At 43.5% G+C, this 19,716-nt stretch overlaps 1 protein-coding gene across 4 annotated transcripts in view; it reads left to right on the forward strand.

The window, feature by feature from the left end:
* Positions 1-1,034: 1,034 nt before the first annotated feature.
* NTM (neurotrimin) overlaps positions 1,035-19,716 on the forward strand; it is a 380,999-nt gene continuing 362,317 nt past the window's right edge. For 3 of the 4 annotated variants that reach the window (XM_070765651.1, XM_070765648.1, XM_070765649.1), the window contains exon 1: positions 1,709-1,875. In XM_070765651.1, coding sequence (XP_070621752.1) covers positions 1,709-1,875 — 167 coding nt within the window. Of the gene's footprint in view, positions 1,076-1,708; positions 1,876-19,716 lie in introns of those variants that run through there. The other variant, XM_070765650.1, reaches the window with a different exon arrangement.

A 19,716-nucleotide genomic window follows, 5' to 3' on the forward strand; every position in this document is an offset into this window, starting at 1 on the left:
ACCAGGTGACTTGAATTCTAGTCCTACCATAAACACGAAAGACACTGAATGTTTTTGGGTCAATCTCATGGGGACTGATAATTCTAACCTTGCCTCAGCCTGAGGAAACATTTGGGTAACTTTAAGCCAATCACCAGGAGACTGGGAATTCTAGTCCCCCCTTAGGCATCATACCCAGCTGGGTGTGTTTGGGCTAATTAGGGGAAAATAAAGAGATATATGTGTTGTATGTTAAAAGCCTGGGGGGGCGCAGTGATTAGAGTGCAACAGTGCAGACTTCTTCAGCTAACTGCTAGCTGTAGTTCAGCAGTTCAAATCTCACCACCAGCTCAAGGTTGACTCATCTTTCCATCCTTCAGAGGTGGGTCAAATGAGGACCCAGGTTGGTGGGGGCAAGTATCCTTCCTTCCTTCCTTCCTTCCTTCCTTCCTTCCTTCCTTCCTTCCTTCCTTCCTTCCTTCCTTCCTTCCTTCTGAATTTAAACATGCCTGGGATAAACATATATCCATCCTAAGATAAAATACAGAAAATAGTATAAGGGCAGACTAGATGGACCATGAGGTCTTTTTCTGCCGTCAGACTTCTATGTTTCTATGTTTCCTTCCCTCCCTCCCTCCCTCCCTTTAGACCCAGCAGCTCAAACACCCCTTGATTTTGGGAGCAAGCCCCTCCATTTTATCCCAGTCCACCCTACAGGGTTGTTGTTGAACGATACCCTTGGAGGAGAGGAGTGTGTGTGGGGGGGGAGCTTGCGCGTGCCTCTCCAAACTGAACCAAGTTGCATCATGGCAAGCTCCAGTTTCGGGGGTGCTGGGGGAGGAAGAAAGTATTCGCAGAGGTGAACCCGGATGGGGGAGAGGATGGGCGGGGCGGGAAGGTGAACCTGCACGCACAAACACACACACACGCGCTGCCGCTGCTCCAAGGTGCGCCGTCGGCGCCTGGCGGGTTAATCCGCGCGCGCGTAACCGCCCCCTCCCCGCGCTCCCTCCCGGCGCCCTGGGCTGAGCTGGACCGCGAGCGAAGGAGGCTGGCTTGCTCCGCGCCCGCCTGCGCCGGGGAGCCCGAAGTGCCGGTCAGTGATGGACTGGCTGCCATGACAACCCCGGGAAGTCGGCGCGGGCGTGTCTGCGTGAGCCGGGCGGCCAGCGGGCCATTCCGGCACTGGGGAAAGAACCGAGCCGCCCAGCCCGGGGAGAGCGCCGAGCCGGCCGGCTGAAGCGCGGGGAGCCCGCCAGCCGCCAAGCCGGGCAGCGCGCCGCGCGCTTCCCTTCCTTCCTTCCCAAAGCCAGCCGGGCTCGGCCGGCGTTGGAGAAGTTGCCAGGGCTTCGGGTGGCGCGTGGGGACCGTCGCCTCTCCGCCGGAGCTGGGACTTTGGGGGAAACTCTTGGCGTGTCGGGCTTTTGCGGAGCGCTCCGGCTTGCCAAGCGAGGGACGATGCCCGAATTGCGCGTTGCAAAGCGGGGCTGGTGAAGCCGTGGAGCGCCCGGCCACCTCCGTCGCTTCTTTCTCGGCTGCTGCTGCTTCTCTTGCCGGCTCCAACCAAGCAAACGCCGCCTCTGGATTTCAAGATCTCCCTCGTCGCCCTGTCCCCCCCCCTCCTGCCTTTACTTGGTATCCTTTGGGGACTCTGCGCTTTTTGGGGGCCCCCGTCTGGGGTGGATTTGGCTCCCGCTAAAAAAAACTACTTCCCCGCATCCCCAAAAGGATGGGCATCGGGGGGTGCTTGGTTCTGCCCTGGCGGTGCCTGGTGGTCCTGTGTCTGAGGCTGCTCTTCCTTGTGCCCGCAGGAGTGCCGGTGCGCAGCGGAGATGCCACCTTCCCCAAGGCCATGGACAACGTGACGGTCAGGCAAGGAGAGAGCGCCACCCTCAGGTAAGAGCGCAGGGTTTTGCCCTGGGGGGGGCACTTGGGGATGGTGGGTGGGTGGGGAGAGGGGAGGGGAGTCTGGGGGAAGATGGGGGGCGGAGAACGGGGGCATGGAAGGTTGTAGGTTTTGGAGATGGGAGTGAGACCTCTTGGAGAGCCAGCTAAGATGCTGGTGGGAAAAAAAGGTGCAATCTGGTGACTCTTGGTGGAGTCTGCGACGGCTGTAGGCCTATAGAAAGGTGGGGGATGATGGGTCTGGTATTGCTTTCCTCTCCTCTTGCAAGAGGCTAAGACTAGGACAGTGATGGCGAACCTATTGCACGGGTGCCACAGATGGCATGGGGAGCCATATCTGCTAGTACATGAGCTGTTGCCCTAGCACAGTTCCAACATTCATGTGTGTGCCAGCCAGCTGATTTTTGGCTCACATAGAGGCTCTGGGAGGGCGTTTTTGGCTTCCAGAGAGCCTGGGACCGGGTGGGGCACTTTAACCCTCCCTGGACTCCAGGGAAGTCTTTGGAGCCTGAGGAGGGTGAAACACGAGCCTACTGGGCCAACCCGAAGTTGGGAAACAGGCTGTTTTTGGCCTCCAGAGGGGTGCAGGAAGCTGTTTCCACCTTCCCCAGGCATTGAATTATGGTTGTGGCCACTCGCGCACGCACAATAGCATGTGCGTACGCTCTTTCAGCACCCAAGGAAAAAAAGGTTCGCCATCACTGGACTAGGACATCTTTCTGTTTTACCTTCCTGGAGTTGTGGTCGGAGGCATGGAGTGGATTGTCTCCACTGAGCAGGGTTGATCTTTCTCCACCAGCCAAGATAAAGGTGGCTATAATAACCCATCTCCAAAAGGGACCACCAAGGTCAGATGTTTGCTTATGATGGTTGATTCTGAAAAACCCTGAGCTTTTCTGGAAGGTGGGAGTGTCCTCTCCTGATTGGGTTGTCCTCTCCTGGTTGCTCTTCTGCAGGAGGAGGAGGAAGTTGAAGGGTTGGTGGTGAAGCCGGAAAGATTTGCTGTCTTTTGAGAAGGGTGTGTGTGTGTCCAAATCCGGTTGAGCCGGGGTCTTCAGACTTTTCACCATGGTGGAAATGATACTTCTTGGTTGTTCTTGAAACTTGGTGCTCAAAGTCTGTTTCCTGATCAGCCGGGGACTGCTTGCCACTTGGAAAAGAGGCCTTAGACCAGCCGTGGCAACATCTCCCAAAATTCCCCTTAATATTGCTTGGATCCCCGCTGCCTTAGGCACCAATGGTTCCGAAAAGCCCCCAACAATCATCTGAGCCTTTGGAAAGCTGATGTCATGTTTCCACTCAGCACTGTTAAGCAATGAAATCCGTAATTTGTTGATACAGCAAGAATTAATGAGCTTAATGTACAGCGCAGAATGATATACCACAAGGAGTTGTGTAACCAGGCTACAGATGTAATATCAACTTTACGCCACTTTAAAGCTTATGGGCTTCTCGGCAGAATTTTAGAGATGTCAGAATTGGATGAAGAAGTTGGGATAGTGCTGCTATTATTATTATTATTATTATTATTATTATTATTATTATTATCCCATAATTATAAAGAAAGTTTCTTTACAAAGATGAAGAAATTCTTCAATCAGAATAGGGCTGTGTTCTTAAATTATCTGACCAGAAATAAATGATGTAGAATATGCTGACACTCATTACTACCGAGTTAACATCGTGTAGTTGATGTTAGCTGTCTGTAAAGGGACTATGTCCAAGTTAGGACATGAAGCTTTAAATTTAATCAGTGGCCATGTAGATAAGAAAACAAAGCAAAAACAACTCTTAATAATAAAGAGTAAAAAACCCAGAGGGTGAAAATTGAGAGTTTTACATTTTTCCCCCTTCTACCCCTTAATGATTTAACTTAACTAGAGCCTAGTAAAAGATGATATCAACTACCATTTAATGACAGATGTTGCTGTTGATGGTGGTGGTGATGATGAGGATGATAACCTTTCCTATAAGCATTTGTTGGCATCTCTGAACATTTGGGCAGAAGCCCCTTCCGCCCATTCACCGTAGGGTTAGCACATCCCAAAACACAATAGAAAGAGAGAGAAGATCTTGAGTTGGGTATCTATTCTTGGTATTTATTGAAATTGCATGAAATTGTTGACTCCCTTATTGGCAATCCACTGTGAACCAAATCTTGGAAGATCTAGGAAAAAAACCCGAAAGACCTCATACTTTGTATGAATCTTGAGTTCATTTCCAGGTATCTCCAGTCAGTAAAACTATACTAAGAGAGAAAAAAAGATGATGTCATTCTATCCAAGACCCTGGTGGACCATTGCTACTGATTGTGGCCAGTGATGGGCCATGTAGACAGAACTGTTGGACACAGTTGGGTTCACACAATGTGCTCATCCATCTGGCTCTTGTAGTTTGGCTTTCAAGGGTTCCGTAAAGGCAGCTATTGTAGTTTGTAACAGCCTGACACATTTTGGACATGTTCTTAGTAAGCAGAAAATGAATCTGGTGGTTAAATAATGGTAGGTGGGTTCTCTGTAGAAATCAAATGTTTTTTATTGGATTTCTTTATGTTTTGTGCAATAATTCAGTAGACGTTACGCATTTTACAATACAAGTATTGGATTTCTTAAGCTACAGAAGAAGCCCCTGAAAATTGTGTCTCTCACTGGTAAATTGTAACATTCAAAAATCCATGTGTTCATGGATATACACATACATAGAAAATACTACTACTACTACTACTACTACTACTACTACTACTACTACTCACAAAAACAGTAATACACAGCAAACAAGATTGATATGCTGGATTTCATATCACAATATCACAAGTCGATGTATTTTCATATGATGCGCACAGATCCAAGTACTTTAGCCTTTTGCAACAGACAGATCGTGATTTGTCAATGTTTATTGTTTTCAAGTGCTGGCTGAGGTCTTTTGGCACAGCCACCCAGTTTGCCAATTATTACTGGGACCACCAATACTGGTTTATGCCAGAGTCATCGTAGGTCGATTTTAAGATGATGATATCGGCTAAGTTTTGCTTGTTGTTTTTCATCAATTCGACTGTCACCTGGTATGGCGACATCAACAATTCACTTTTTTTTTTTCTTTTCCACAATTGTGAGGTCCGGTGTATTATGTTTCAAAACCTTGTCAGTTTTGAATTTGAAAGTCCCAAAGTATTTTGGTATGTTTGTTTTCAACTACTTTCTCAGGTTTATGATCCCACCGGTTCTTTACCACTGGTAGGTGGTAGTTGTGGCACAGGTTCCAATGGAGCATCTGGATCTGGCCACGTAGTTGTGCCTCTGTTTGTAGTTCATCTGTGTGTTTTTCTTGCAGCCACTGAGGATGATGATGATTGTAATTGTTATTATTATTATTATTATTATTATTATTATTATTGTTGTTGTTGTTATTGTTATTATTATTATGTTTGTTGTTTTTGTTATTATTATTATTATTATTATTATTATTATTATTATTATTATTATGTCAATACAACACAGCAAACGAGATCACTATGCTGGATTTCATATTTCATCACCAGTCGGGTGCTTCCCAAGCACCTAGGGACTGTGTGATGTAGCGGCGAATTATGTTTGCCGATCCCAGTAAAGCGGCCTTTTGCAATTGACAGATGGAGATTTTGTCAATTCCGATGGTTTTCAAATGTCTGCTGAGATCCTTTGGTACTGTGCCCAGCGTGCCAAGTACCACTGGGACCACTTTCACTGGCTTATTATTATTATTGTTGTTGTTGTTATTATTATTATGTCAATACAACACAGCAAACGAGATCACTATGCTGGATTTCGTATTTCATCACCAGTCGGGCGCTTCCCAAGCACCTAGGACTGTGTGATGTAGCGGCGAATTATGTTTGTCGATCCCAGTAAAGCGGCCTTTTGCAATTGACACATGGAGATTTTGTCAATTCCGATGGTTTTCAAATGTCCACTGAGATCCTTTGGTACTGCGCCCAGCGTGCCAAGTACCACTGGGACCACTTTCACTGGCTTATGCCAGAGTCGTTGCAGCTCGATTTTTAGATCTTCATATTTCACTAATTGCTCTAGCTGCTTCTCCTCAATTCTGCTGTCCCCTGGGATTTTTTATTATTATTATTATTATTATTATTATTATTATTATTATTATTATTATTATTAACATAAGTAGAGCCATGCTGAATCGGGCCAAAGCCCATTGACTCCAGCTTCCTGTGTTACACAGTGACCCACCAATTGTCCATGGGGATCTTATTTGTTATTTATTAATTGGATTTCTATGCCACCCCTCTCTGAGGACTCGGGGCAGCTCACAACATATAATAAACAATATACAATATCTTGAATCCAATTAATTAATTAAAAATCTAAAACTCCAAAAAAGCATTAAAAAACCCAAACCAATCATTCCATACACTCAACATTCATTGGCCAGAGGGCAAGAATCTAATGACCCCAGGCTTGAGCAGAAAGAGAAGGCAAAACCCTCCCTTTCCCTTGACCCCCAACAAATGGTACTCAAGGGAATCCTGCCTGCCTCAACCAACATAGAGGCTGCACTTGGACATCCGTTTATTATCCATTTATTTATTATCTCCTTTATTCATTAAATATGAAACTCAGTGAACTGAACATTTTAAAAAAATGACACAAATTCGACTGACTGGTGCTATAGGTTATGACCTATAAAGCCCTTCATGGCACCGGACCAGATTATCTCCGGGACCGCCTTCTGCTGCACGAATCCCAGCGACCAGTTAGGTCCCACAGAGTGGGTCTTCTCCGGGTCCCGTCAACTAAACAATGTCACTTGGCGGGACCCAGGGGAAGAGCCTTCTCTATGGCGGCCCAGGTCCTCTGGAACCAACTCCCCCCAGAGATTAGAATTGCCCCCACCCTCCTTGCCTTTCGTAAGCTGCTTAAAACCCACCTCTGCCGTCAGGCATGGGGGAATTGAGATACTCTTTCCCCCTAGGCCTTTACAATTTTATGCATGGTATGTCTGTATGTATGTTTGGTTTTTATAATAATGGGTTTTTAACTGTTTTTAGTATTGGATTATTATTATATGCTGTTTTATTATTGCTGTTAGCTGCCCCGAGTCTCCGGAGAGGGGCGGCATACAAATCCAAAATAATAAATAAATAAATAAATAAATAAATAAATAAATAAATAAATAAATAAATAAATAAATAAATAAATAAATAAATAAATAAATAAATAAATAAATAAATAAATAAAATAATGGTTGATACAGATTGCTGCCAGCATCCTAGGTATCAACCAAGTATCTTCTTAAAATATATGATGTTCCAAATAGCGCAGTTTTGCAGTACCTCTAGTGTTATTGCGGGAATCTGCAATTTCTTTATGTATTTTGCGAAATTCTTGGACATGGTACCAAGTGCCTCAATGACAATGGGCATCACTTGTTACATGTTTCATCCATAGCCATGTAGTTTCAATAGCCAGGTCAGAATATTTTGTAATTTTTTCCAGTTCTTTTTTCTTCCACTCTGGCATCTCCTGGTACAGCAATATCTATAAACTGTACTCTTCGGCCCTCGACACCTTTGTTCAGTTACATCACTTTCCAGGTATTTTTCCTTCCCTACTTACATCAATAGTTTGTGATATAATTGTTATTTCCAAGAAGAGAAGAGAATAAAGTAGAGTAGAATAGAATAGAGTTGAGTAGAGTAGAGTAGAGTCAGTGATGGGCTCCTACGGGAACGGTCAGGAACGCAGTTCCGGTAGCAAAATTTAGAGCTCCACTCCAGAACACCCAATTTGCACTGAAAGAGGTTGAAACCCAAATGCATAAGCTACACCCACAGTGTGTTAGTAAAACTTTTGGTAACCCATCACAGAGTAGAGGAGAGGAGAGTAAAGTAGAATAGAGTAGGATAGAATAGAATAGAATAGAATTCTATTGTGATTGGACACACAAGGAATTTGTCATTGTTGCATAGGCTCTCAGTGTACGTAAAAGAAAAGATACATTTGTCAAGAATCATGAGGAAGAGCACTTAATGATTGTCATAGGGGTCAAATAAGCAACCAGTAAACAATTATTAATAGAAATCTTAAGTATACAAGCAACAAATTATAGTCATAAATGGGAGGAGATGGGTGATAGGAATAATGAGAAAAAACTAGTAATAATGGCAGTGCAGACAGTAAATAGTTTGACAGTGTTGAGAGGATTATTTGTTTAGCAGAGTGATGGCGTTTGGGAACAAATGTTCTTGTGTCTAGTTGTCTTGTGTGCAGTGCTCTATAGCCTCGTTTTGAAGCTATTTATGTCCAGGATGTGAGGGGTCAGTCAATATTTTCACCGCCCTCTGTTTGACTCGTGCAGTATGCAGGTCCTCAATGGAAGGCAGGTTGGCAGCCATTGTTTTTTCTGCAGCTCTGATTCTCCTCTGAAGTCTGTGTCGGTCTTGTTGGGTTGCAGAACCGAACCAGACAGTGATAGAGGTGCAGATGACAGACTCAACGATTCCTCTGTAGAACTTTCCTAGGGGAAAATGAAGAGCCCTGAAAAAACAGGCAGGGAGCAAAAAGGAAAATTCTAATAAATCCTTTTGTTGGGAACTACTTTAGGCATTTAGGAAGGGATAAAAAAAGCTTTGCATAATTATGTATAACTGAACATGAGTCGCAAAACTTGCTTCCGGTTCAACAATTAATTGTTAATAGTTGTTAGGTTTGATGTTCCTTTCAAAGTATTAAATCTGGCCTGACCTGACTTTGCTTTGTGGGGTGCAAGAATTTTGCTGTAATCCTCCATGTTTCCTCTGAGTAAATGAGGGCAGCAGTGTTAGGTTTTACATCCATATTCATAGCACAAATGACGATGCACAACAGCACAAACTGCTCCAGGTTTCCAGGCCAGTGTTGCTACCCCTTTTTATTTTGAGTTAACCTGCACGAAATGCTGTAACATTAAAAAGGAAAAAGAAATCTAGCAATTCTTCTGGGGTTTTAGATTAGTTCCCTTCAGTCGGTTGTTCCTGCACATTTCCTCCCCTGCACTGACATATTCCCATTCCCCTTGTCCAACCATTGCAATGCTTGTTAGCAGATCTGTATTCATGTTCCTTCCCAGGGTTCAGGCTCCGGCTCACTCTTGGAATGAAATATTCATCTCGCCTTGATGTTAGTAAAGTTCAGAACCTGAACTTTTTCTTCCTCTGAAATTATTTATTTCAGAACTCTGGACTATAAAAGTATAATGCTGACCTGTGTTTTTTCTCCTTCTGCTTCTTCTTCTTCTCCCCTTCCCCTTCTCCTTCTCTTCCTTCTCCTCCTCCTCCTCCACCCTTCTCTTTCTTCTCCTCCCCTTCTTCTCCTTCTCCTCTTCTCCTTTTCCTCCTCCTCCTTCTCCTCCTCCTCCCCTTCTCCTTCTTCTCTTCCCCCTTCTCCTCCTCCTCTTTCTCCTCCCCTTCTCCATCTCCTTCTCCTCCTCTTCCTCCCCTTTCTCTTTCTTCTCTGCTTCTTCTCCTCTTCTCCTTCTCCTCTTCTCCTTCTCTTCATTCTCCTCCTCCTCTTTCTCCTCCTCCTTCTCTTCCCCTTCCCCCTTCTCCTCTTCCCCCCTCCTTCTCCTCCTTCTCCTTCTCTTCCCCCCTCTCCTCCTTCTTCTCCACCTCCTTCTCCACCTTCTCCTTCTCCTCTTTCTCTCCTCCTCCTTCTCCACCTCCTCCCCTTCTCCTTCTTCTCTTCCCCCTTCTCCTTCTCCTTTTTCTCCTCCCCTTCTCCATCTCCTTCACCTCCTCTTCCCTTTCTCTTTCTTCTCTGCTTCTTCTCCTCTTCTCCTTCTCCTCTTCTCCTTCTCTTCATTCTCCTCCTCCTCTTTCTCCTCCTCCTTCTCTTCCCCTTCCCCCTTCTCCTCTTCCCCCCCTTCTCCTCCTTCTCCTTCTCCTCCTCTCCTCCTTCTTCTCCACCTCCTTCTCCACCTTCTCCTTCTCCTCTCCTCCTCCTTCTCCACCTCCTCCTCTCCTCCTCCTTCTCCTCTCCCTTCTTCTCCTCCTCCTCCCCTTCTCCTTCTTCTCTTCCCCCTTCTCCTCCTTCTCCATCTTCTTCTCCTCTTCTTCCTCCCCTTTCTCCTTCTTCTCTGCTTCTTCTCCTCTTCTCCTTCTCCTCTTCTCCTTCTCTTCATTCTCCTTCTCCTCCCCCTCTCCCCCTTCTCCACCTCCTTCTCCACCTTCTCCTCTTTCTCTCCTCCTCCTTCTCCACCTCCTCCTCTCCTCCTCCTTCTCCACCTTCTCCTTCTCCTCCTTCTCCTTCTCCTTCCCTTCTCCTCCTCTTTCTCCCCCTCCCCTTCCTCCATGCTAATGCACATGTGCGCCTGAAAACCAAAAATTCAATGCACACCCCCCCCCCCGTGCACCCTGCCCCCATGCATACACTCATGATTTCACTCCCATTCCCACGCATGGCGGTGGAAGGAAGGAAGGAAGGAAGGAAGGAAAGGAAGAAAGGAAGGAAAAAAGGAAGGAAGGAAGGGTCAGTCAGTTATTCCATAGATTAAATCCTGTTAAATCAAGAAAATATGTTTACTGAACATTGGCCTGTGAGAATGCCATTATAAGCGCTTCACACATTCCACCGAACTGAGCAGGATTTATCCTTCCCTAAATATCTCTCTGTGTATGTGTTTATGTGCTCGGATTGTAAAGCCAGCTACTTGTAAAACCCAGCTGCCTTCTGGTGCTTCAGGAAGGGAAGACACCCTTTCTCCTAAACGCAAAGGTTATTTGGATGACAGGAAACTAATTTCTTGATTGACACAAAGATGCGATTAGAATAATCCAATATGACTCCACTAGAGATAATGGAGCTGATCGCTCGCGCAGCCTGGGAGCAGATGGCGGCTATATTGAGAGAACCATCAGGTGCCCATAAACAAGATTCCACCGAAGTGGTTCCGAGCAGCCTTTTGTGTTTTGACGTGGGCCAAATCTGTTGGGTTGATTATTGTTGCGAGGTGTGCAATTAACCAAGTTATTGAAGGAAAAAAATAAAAGGAGGCGGGGGAGCCAATTTTCGCTCCTGTTAAAGACAAATGAAGGTAGAAACCCATTCCAAGGAGAACAGCTGGTCAAATATTACTGCATTTCCCCCACCCTCCTCTGAAACGATAGGTTTAGACCACCTCTCGAGTTTCAAAGTCCATAAACAACCTGAACATCTGTGTCTCTCTTACCAGAGGCATGCAGAGACCCAAAAAAAGAAAAAGAAAAGAAAAAAAATTGAATCAGAAAAAAAATCAAGTTAAATATTAAATGCGTTCTCTTACTTCCCACCTGCTCAAATATTCATGTGTTTTCAGGACCGAGATCTTTTCAGAGGGTTTCTTTGCAATTGTTCCTGCTTCAAAAGAAAGCTATTTCTCTCTGTTTTTGGTGGAAATAAAACAAAATAGAATAGAATAACAGAGTTGGAAGGGACTTTGGAGGTGGTGTTCTAGTCCAAACCCCTGCTTAGGCAAGAAACCTTATAACATTTAGAATAGAATAGAACAGAACAGATCTTGGAGTAGGATAGAGTAGAATGAAGGTAAAATGGAATAGAATGGAATAGAATAGATCTTGGAATAGATCTTGGAATAGAATAGAATAGAATGAAGGTAAAATGGAATGGAATGGAATAGAATAGAATAGATCTTGGAATAGAATGGAATAGAATAGAATAGATCTTGGAATAGAATAGAATAGATCTTGGAATAGAATAAAACAGAACAGAACAGAATGAAGGGATTTTATCCATCATTTATTATTTTATTCTAGAATGTTTAATTGTATATTTACCGAGTGCTTTTATTTGTTCTGGTCTCTGGTCTATGACTGTAATGAATGGAATGGAATGGAATAGAATAGATCTTGGAATAGAATAGAATAGATCTTGGAATAGAATAGATCTTGGAATAGAATAAAACAGAACAGAACACAACAGAATGAAGGGATTTTATCCATCATTTATTATTTTATTCTAGAATGTTTAATTGTATATTTACCGAGTGCTTTTATTTGTTCTGGTCTCTGGTCTATGACTGTAATGAACGGAATGTAATGTTTGCAAAATGAATGGAAGCTATTTGAGGGCTATACCTGTATTCTTAATAGGGGGAATTTTGACCGCCCAACCAACAGCAGTAAAGGACCTGTCTTCTTTCTGTCATGCATTTCATGGCATCATTATTATTCTGAGCCACCAAAAACACTCTGCTGAAGGGTACCACTTCCCCGCCTCCTTTTAAATAAAAGTCTGGCTTTCAGCTCAGACACTGTTCATGTTACCAATTAGGCAACACGATTCAAACAAGGGATCTTAGGAGGTAGTGAAACTCCAGGCAGAAGCCAACTCTAGTAAACTGTGTTTCTTCTATTGATCTTAATTTGAATCCTAACATACTTACAAGGCGCCATTGATGTTGAACAAACAGGCCTTGAGTAAAGATGTAAGATAGGCTTGTTTGTATAATCAAAGACATCCTAAGGGAGGGTTTTTTTCTGATCATACTTTGAAATCGAGTAAAACTTTGGGATGTTTGCATCTTTAATTTTTTTTTTCAACTTTGGGGGCAGAAGACAGTAACAAAACTTCTCTATTGTTAGCTATATTAAATTGGTTATTTGTAGCATAACACTTCAATCATAGCAGGGTTTTCTAACGGTAATAATAAAAATAAAAATAATAAAAATGTGTACATTTATATACAGTGGTACCACTACCGAAGAATGCCTCTACTTATGAACTTTTCTAGATAAGAACTGGGTGTTCAGGATTTTTCTGCCTCTTCTCAAGAACCATTTTCCACTTGCAAACCCGAGCCTCCAAAATTGTAATTGGAAAAGGCATGGAAAAGCCTCCTTGGGGCCTCTCTAGGACTCTCCTGGGAGGAAACAGGGCTGGAAAAGGCGGGGAGAAGCCTCCATGGGGCCTCTCTATGAATCTCCTGGGAGGAAACAGGGCCTCCACCCTCCCTGTGGTTTCCCCAATTGCACACATTATTTGCTTTTACATTGATTCCTATGGGGAAAATTGCTTTTTCTTACAAACTTTTTTACTTAAAAACCTGGTCACGGAATGAATTAAGTTCATAAGTAGAGGCGCCACTGTAATTCTGTTTATTGCCATCAGTTCAATTTTGAGGGCTCAAAGTTTCATCTTTCAATAAAACAAGGACCCAATTGTTGGGAGCAATATGCTGATTATTTAAACTGCTTAGAGAGGGCTGTAAAAGACTATGAAGCTGTATAAGTCTAACTGCTACTGCTATTCCCTCCTTTCTTTCTTTCTTTCTTTCTTTCTTTCTTTCTTTCTTTCTTTCCTTCCTTCCTCCCTCTTGCCCTCATTCCCTCTACTCTTCTCTCTATATCCTTCCTTCTTCCCTCTACTCTTCTCTCTATATCCTTCCTTCCTTTCTTCCTTCCTTCTTCCCTCTACTCTTCTCTCTATATCCTTCCTTCCTTCCTTCCTTTCATCCATGGCACAGTGGCTAAAATGCAGACTTGCAGGCTAATTCTACCAACTGCTAGCAGTGTGATCTTGACCAGCTCCAACCTTCCATCCTTCCAAGGTCAGCAAAAGAGGAGACCCAAATGGTTGGGGGCAATATGCCGATTCTCCAAAGAGCTTAGAGAGGGCTGTAGGGCTGTGAAGCAGTGTATAAATCTAAGGGGCTGTCGCTATTGCTATAAAAACTCAAAATCGCACGGATTGAGTGGAATGTGTAGCGGGAGCGCATGCATCATGCATAAAGGTTCATTTTCATATTTATGTCTTTCTTCTGTGTTTATTTCAACTCAGCTGCCTTCGTCCACATTTTTGCCCTTAAGGCAGAACTGGGCTTGTCTTATTTTGGCAGGTAAGGATGGCTCTTGTCCCAAAGTCAGATTGACAGATATTCCTATGCCTCTTCCCTTTTTCTATCCTCCCTCCAAAACCAGCTGCAGCTGTCATGGCTGTTTCAAACCCAGGAGAAGCTATATAAATCACATAGAGAAAGTGTTCTATTGGTTCCTTCTGTCTCCTTGTTCCTTTTCTGTGATCACAGCTGAAGCGATGACTTTTCTGGACTTGAGAGTGGTGCCTGGTACTAGGACAGCCTTGGACAAGGCCAAGGAAAGATCAAGCTCTGTGTAAACAGCTCTCTGGAATTCAAGTTGAGTGACAGCTTGCGGAACAGCTTGTAACAAGAGCCATGTTGACTTCAGTTTTTAAGGATTGGCATTCCTGTGCCAACCCGGAGCATGGCAGATCTAGCCGCATGGTTCAAGGCCTGCAGGTGGGGAAAAAAGCAACTCCGTCCAAGAGAAAGAACAGCAGACATTAAAAATTTTAAAAAAGAAAAAGAGCAATGGGAGGAAGGAAGGATATACAGTGGTGCCTCTACTTAAGAACTTAATTCGTTCCATGACCAGGTTCTTAAGTAGAAAGGTTTGTAAGTAGAAGCAATTTTTCCCATAGGAATCAATGTAAAAGCAAAGAATGCGTGCCAATCCATTAGGAAAGAAATAAAAGCTTGGAATTTGGGTGGGAGGAAGAGGAGGAGGAGGAAGTGGAGGAGGACAGTCGCTGCCCAAGTGCGAATGGAGTGTTTCTTTTCTCAGAGATTTAATCCCTCTCCAGAAAAGAAAATGCTTTGTTTGCTCTGGACTGCCAAAGCCTCCTTAAGCACCACTGAAAGGCTCCTCTGGCAGCCCAGAAAAGCCCGAGATGGCCGGGATTAAAGGGGGAATGGCAGGAAACTGGCCAGGCTTTCGTGCCGCTCTCAAATTTCCTGGGACATTTTTCCAGGCTCGGGTTCTTAAGTAGAAAATGGTTCTTAAGAAGAGGCAAAAAAATCTTGAACACCCGGTTCTTATCTCGAAAAGTTCTTAAGTAGAGGCACCACTGTATAAACCGTAGGGACTGGCTCGTTCTCCTGCAGTAGAAAAATTGAGCATATGTCAGCCATTTCCTTTTGAGTTTCGCCTTCCAGAGCCAACTTTGGGTACTTTAACTAACAATTTGTAAATAAATGTGGTGTTCTGAATTGCTGTTGTGGCGCCTGCTGTTAACACGCCTTTTGGTCTTGGGAAGCTGGCAATGCCACTCGGTTTCCCCAGGAAGTTCAGGCCGGGCTGCCAGTTGGAGGCACCCAGGTCTGTCAGAGAAAACACATGAAGGGCAATAGATGGATGGTGTCATGCGTGGGATGAAGATTATGATTGCGTCTTGGGGGGAGAAACAGAAAAGGGAAAACTCTGGTGTGAACTAAGGCTTAGAAGGAAATAAAAAACCCAATCTTGATTATTTTGATGCTGTTGTTTCGGTTTGCTTAAAAGTTGCCAGGGAATAAATGAAGGCTGATCTTGAAAGGTCGAGAGCCACCTGTGTGTTATTTAAAATGTAACCAGGATAAGAAACAATTTGTGGAAAAATATTTTATTTTTTATTTATTTACTGGATTTGTATGCCGCCCTTCTCCGCAGACTCGGGGCGGCTAACAACAATGATAAAAAACAACATGTAACAATCCAATTTAATAAAACAACTAAAAACCCTTATTATAAAAACCAAACATACACACAAACATACCATGCATAACTTGTAATGGCCTAGGGGAAGGAATATCTTAACTCCCCCATGCCTGGCGACAAAGGTGGGTCTTGAGTCATTTGCGAAAGACAAGGAGGGTGGAGGCCGTTCTAATCTCTGGGGGGAGTTGATTTCAGAGGGCCGGGGCCACCACAGAGAAGGCTCTTCCCCTGGGGCTCGCCAAACGACATTGTTTGGTCGACGGGACCCGGAGAAGGCCAACTCTGTGGGACCTTAAGGCTGCTGGGATTCGTGCGATAGAAGGCGGTTCCGGATGTATTCTGGCCCAATGCCATGTAGGGCTTTAAAGGTCATAACCAACACTTTGAATTGTGACCGGAAACCGATCGGCAGCCAGTGCAGGCCACGGAGTGTTGCAGAAACGTGGGCGAATCTAGGGAGCCCCACAATCGCTCTCGCGGCTGCACTCTACACGATCTGAAGTTTCCGAACACTTTTCAAAGGTAGCCCCATGTAGAGAGTGTTGCAGTAATCGAACCTCGAGGTGATGAGGGTATGAGTGACTGTGAGCAATGACGCCCTGTCCAAATAAGGCCGCAACTGGTGCACCAGGCGAACCTGGGCAAACGCCCTCCTCGCCACAGTTGAAAGATGATGTTATAAAGATGACTTATATGCAGTGAAGGGCTGCAAAAAATTTTACTACCACATTGTGGGCGTGTACCACATTGTGGGCATGGCTTATTGTGTGGATGTGGCTTGATGGTCATGTGGCTGGGGTAGGAGTGGCTTGTCACCCATGTGACCAGGTGGGAGTGGCTTGACAATCATGTGACTGGGGTGTGTGGCTTAAAAGTCATGTGACTGTTTGGGAGTGGCTTACCGACCAAGATAAGTTTTCAAATGGATGCTAGGATTTTTTTTCCCCCAGTTGAGTCACATTATTTGAATAGCCACAAAAAGGACAAATGGTTATTTGATGTGGAGGACAGTCACATTTTAAGGTTTTGTACTGAACCCACAAGATTCAATACGATAACAGATTAGGCAACTAGCTCAATTTTCTTTTAATTGCTATAAAAGTTCAGTTCTAGATAATGAATAAAATGATTAAAAGCGTTTATGGGTAAAAACATACTATTTAATTATTTCCTATTTTAAAAGTAATAAAAGATCATACTAAGGTACTAGAGAAGGAAAGACAATAAAAAATATTTTAATAAACAATGCATAAACTTATTACCCCCATTGTGTTCCCCTCCATAGGGGGAGCAGCCCATTACTGCTTATATGTCCCATTACTGCTTATATGTCACCCTGAATCTTTGAAGAAGGGTGGCATATATGTACAATCAATCAATCAATCAATCAATCAATCAATCAATCAATAATGAACAAATAAACAAACAAACAATAATCAAGGGATAGATCCCTGTTAGGAAGCAGTGTTCACCCTTACAGGTTGCACTTAAAAAAAGATTAAAAAGTCCCAGATCAAGGGAGGGAGTTGAAGAGATTGAGGCAACGGATTTCGCAAAAGATAGATTTCCAGAAAGAGAGGACACAGCCCAGGCATCCATCCATTAAGAACTAACTGGGAGTAGGAGAAAAAATTGACTTTTTGGGTAATGTTTATCCTATCAGATAGAACTGCTCTTTCTTTGTCAGTAGGAAAAATAGTTTCGTTTTGTGTTTGCATCCTTGAACCAGTGCCCCCTTTTTTTCAACATCCCAGCAGTAACTCTCTTTCTAACTAAGCCGAGATTTGTTTCAACCCTGGTCTATTTAATAAAGGACATTTATCGCCATCCTCGCATTATATTCGGTGAACGATGGCCCACAAACTGTAGTTCTTTACTTCTTCTGCTGTTTCCCCATCTTTTATTTCAGATATTTCATGCAATTATATCTCCACAGCAACAATCCTAGACTGAGAGGAAAGCCACCCAAATGTATAATTTGGAACATGATTTAAGATTTGTCCCACAGTTAACCCTTTACATTGTGTTAGCCTTGGGTTTCCACAGCACTATTTACCAAAATGGAAGATTTTTTTCAGTTGGAGCAAATGTGTGAATCTATTCTTTATTCTCTGTTTTTCATTGGAAATCATGTAGCCTCTCATTGAACCAGCCAACCCTTGCTCACCATTACCATCTATAAGCAATGGTTTATGGTAAATCTGCTCATTAACTCACTAAATTCAGAATGGTTGAACTGCAGAAAAAACAATTACTGCCAACCAACCTTCCAGTGAGGGTCTGTATGCTGCATGAGTCAAAAAGAGGGTGGGGAAAATATTTACTGACCCAACGCCTCCTGGACATAAAAACATAGAAATATAGAAGACTGACGGCAGAAAAAGACTTCATGGTCCATCTAGTCTGCCCTTATACTATTTCCTGTATTTTTATCTTACAATGGATATATTTTTATCCCAGGCATGTTTAAATTCAGTTACTGTGGATTTACCAACCACGTCTGCTGGAGGTTTGTTCCAAGTATCTACTACTCTTTCAGTAAAATAATATTTTCTCATGTTGCTTTTGATCTTTCCCCCAACTAACTTCAGATTGTGTCCCCTTGTTCTTGTGTTCACTTTCCTATTTTTATGCTTAAGACCTTCCACCATTCTTGTAGCCCATCTTTGCACCCGTTCAATTTTGTCAATATCTTTTTGTAGGTGAGGTCTCCAGAACTGAACACAGTATTCCAAATGTGGTCTCACCAGTGCTCTCTATAGCAGGATCACAATCTCCCTCTTCCTGCTTGTTATACCTCTAGCTATGCAGCCATAAATTGTTTCAACTCCTACCCTCAAAATGTCACTATAGAGCTCTGCACACCAAGACAACTAGACACAAGAACAGTTTTTTTTCCCTGAACGCCATCACTCTGCTAAACAAATAATTCCCTCAACACTGTCAAACTATTCACTAAGGCTGCACTACTATTACTACTAGTTTTTTCTCATCATTCCTTTCACCCATCTCCTCCCACTTATGACTTGTGTTGTAACTTGTGCTTGTATATTTAAGATTTATAATAATAATAATAATAATAATAATAATAATAATAATAATTATTATTATTATTATTATTATTATTTATTAGATTTGTATGCCACCCCTCTCCGAAGACTCGGAGCGGCTCACAACAAATATTAATATTGATTGTTTCCGGATTGATTATTTTTACCCTATGACAATCATTGTGTTGTTCCTCATGATACATTGACAAATGTATCTTTTATTTTATGAACGCTGAGAGCATATGCACCAATGACAAATTATTTGTGCGCCCAATCACACTTGGCCGATAAAGAATTCCATTCCATTCCATTCCCTACCTGTTCTGTCTGGGTTTTCCCAGACCTCCACACCCACTGAAAAAACAGCCAGACACTCTGGTAAAATCCAAAAGTAGTTTATAGCAGGAAAAAAATAAGCACAAAGGAAAACCTGTCTTCACAGCAGACAGGTTACAGATACGTACAACAGGGTCCTGATGTCCAGTCAATTTCACAAGCTGCTTGCTGGCACACCCCCCAAGGTTTCAATAGTCCAAGGCACAAACCAGGATTGTAGCCACCAAAGTTCACAGACAGGTCTCACGAATCTCCAAGATAAAACTCCACAAGCCAGGAAGGGTGGGGCCACCTTTTATCCTTTCCCAAGAGCACCACACCCAAACCCAGCTGCAACCACTAATGCTGGAAATACCTAGCCAATTGCGTTCTTCTCTCGTTAGCTCTCCTCTGTCGCATATCTATGAAGTCACTAGCATCTTCCCCCAGGGAATCCAGGCTGCTTGCTGGGGAGAGCTCCCCCTGGTGGAACTCTGGCTGTCCTTCATCTTCAGCCTGGGATTCAGCTTCTTCGTCAGTCTGCCCCTCCTGGTCCTCAGCCTCTGAGCTGGACACCGACAGCAAATCAGCCATTCCCGGAGGGGTCCCAGGCTGAACCACAACACTACCCTACCCTACCCTACCATTCCTCTACTCCACTCCACTCCACTCCACTTATTCTACTCTGTTCCATTCCATTCCATTGATATTGCTATTATTATTATTATTTATTATTATTTATTGGATTTGTATGTCGCCCCCCTCTGCAGACTCGGGGCAGCTAACAACAATGATAAAAAACAACATGTAACAATGCAATTTAATAAAACAACTAAAAACCCTTATTATAAAAACCAAACATACACACAAACATACCATACATAACTTGTAATGGCCTAGGGGAAGGAATATCCTAACTTCCCCATGCCTGGCGACAAAGGT

The sequence above is a fragment of the Erythrolamprus reginae genome, chromosome 12 (assembly GCF_031021105.1).
Source record: "Erythrolamprus reginae isolate rEryReg1 chromosome 12, rEryReg1.hap1, whole genome shotgun sequence".
Taxonomy (NCBI): domain Eukaryota; kingdom Metazoa; phylum Chordata; class Lepidosauria; order Squamata; family Dipsadidae; genus Erythrolamprus; species Erythrolamprus reginae.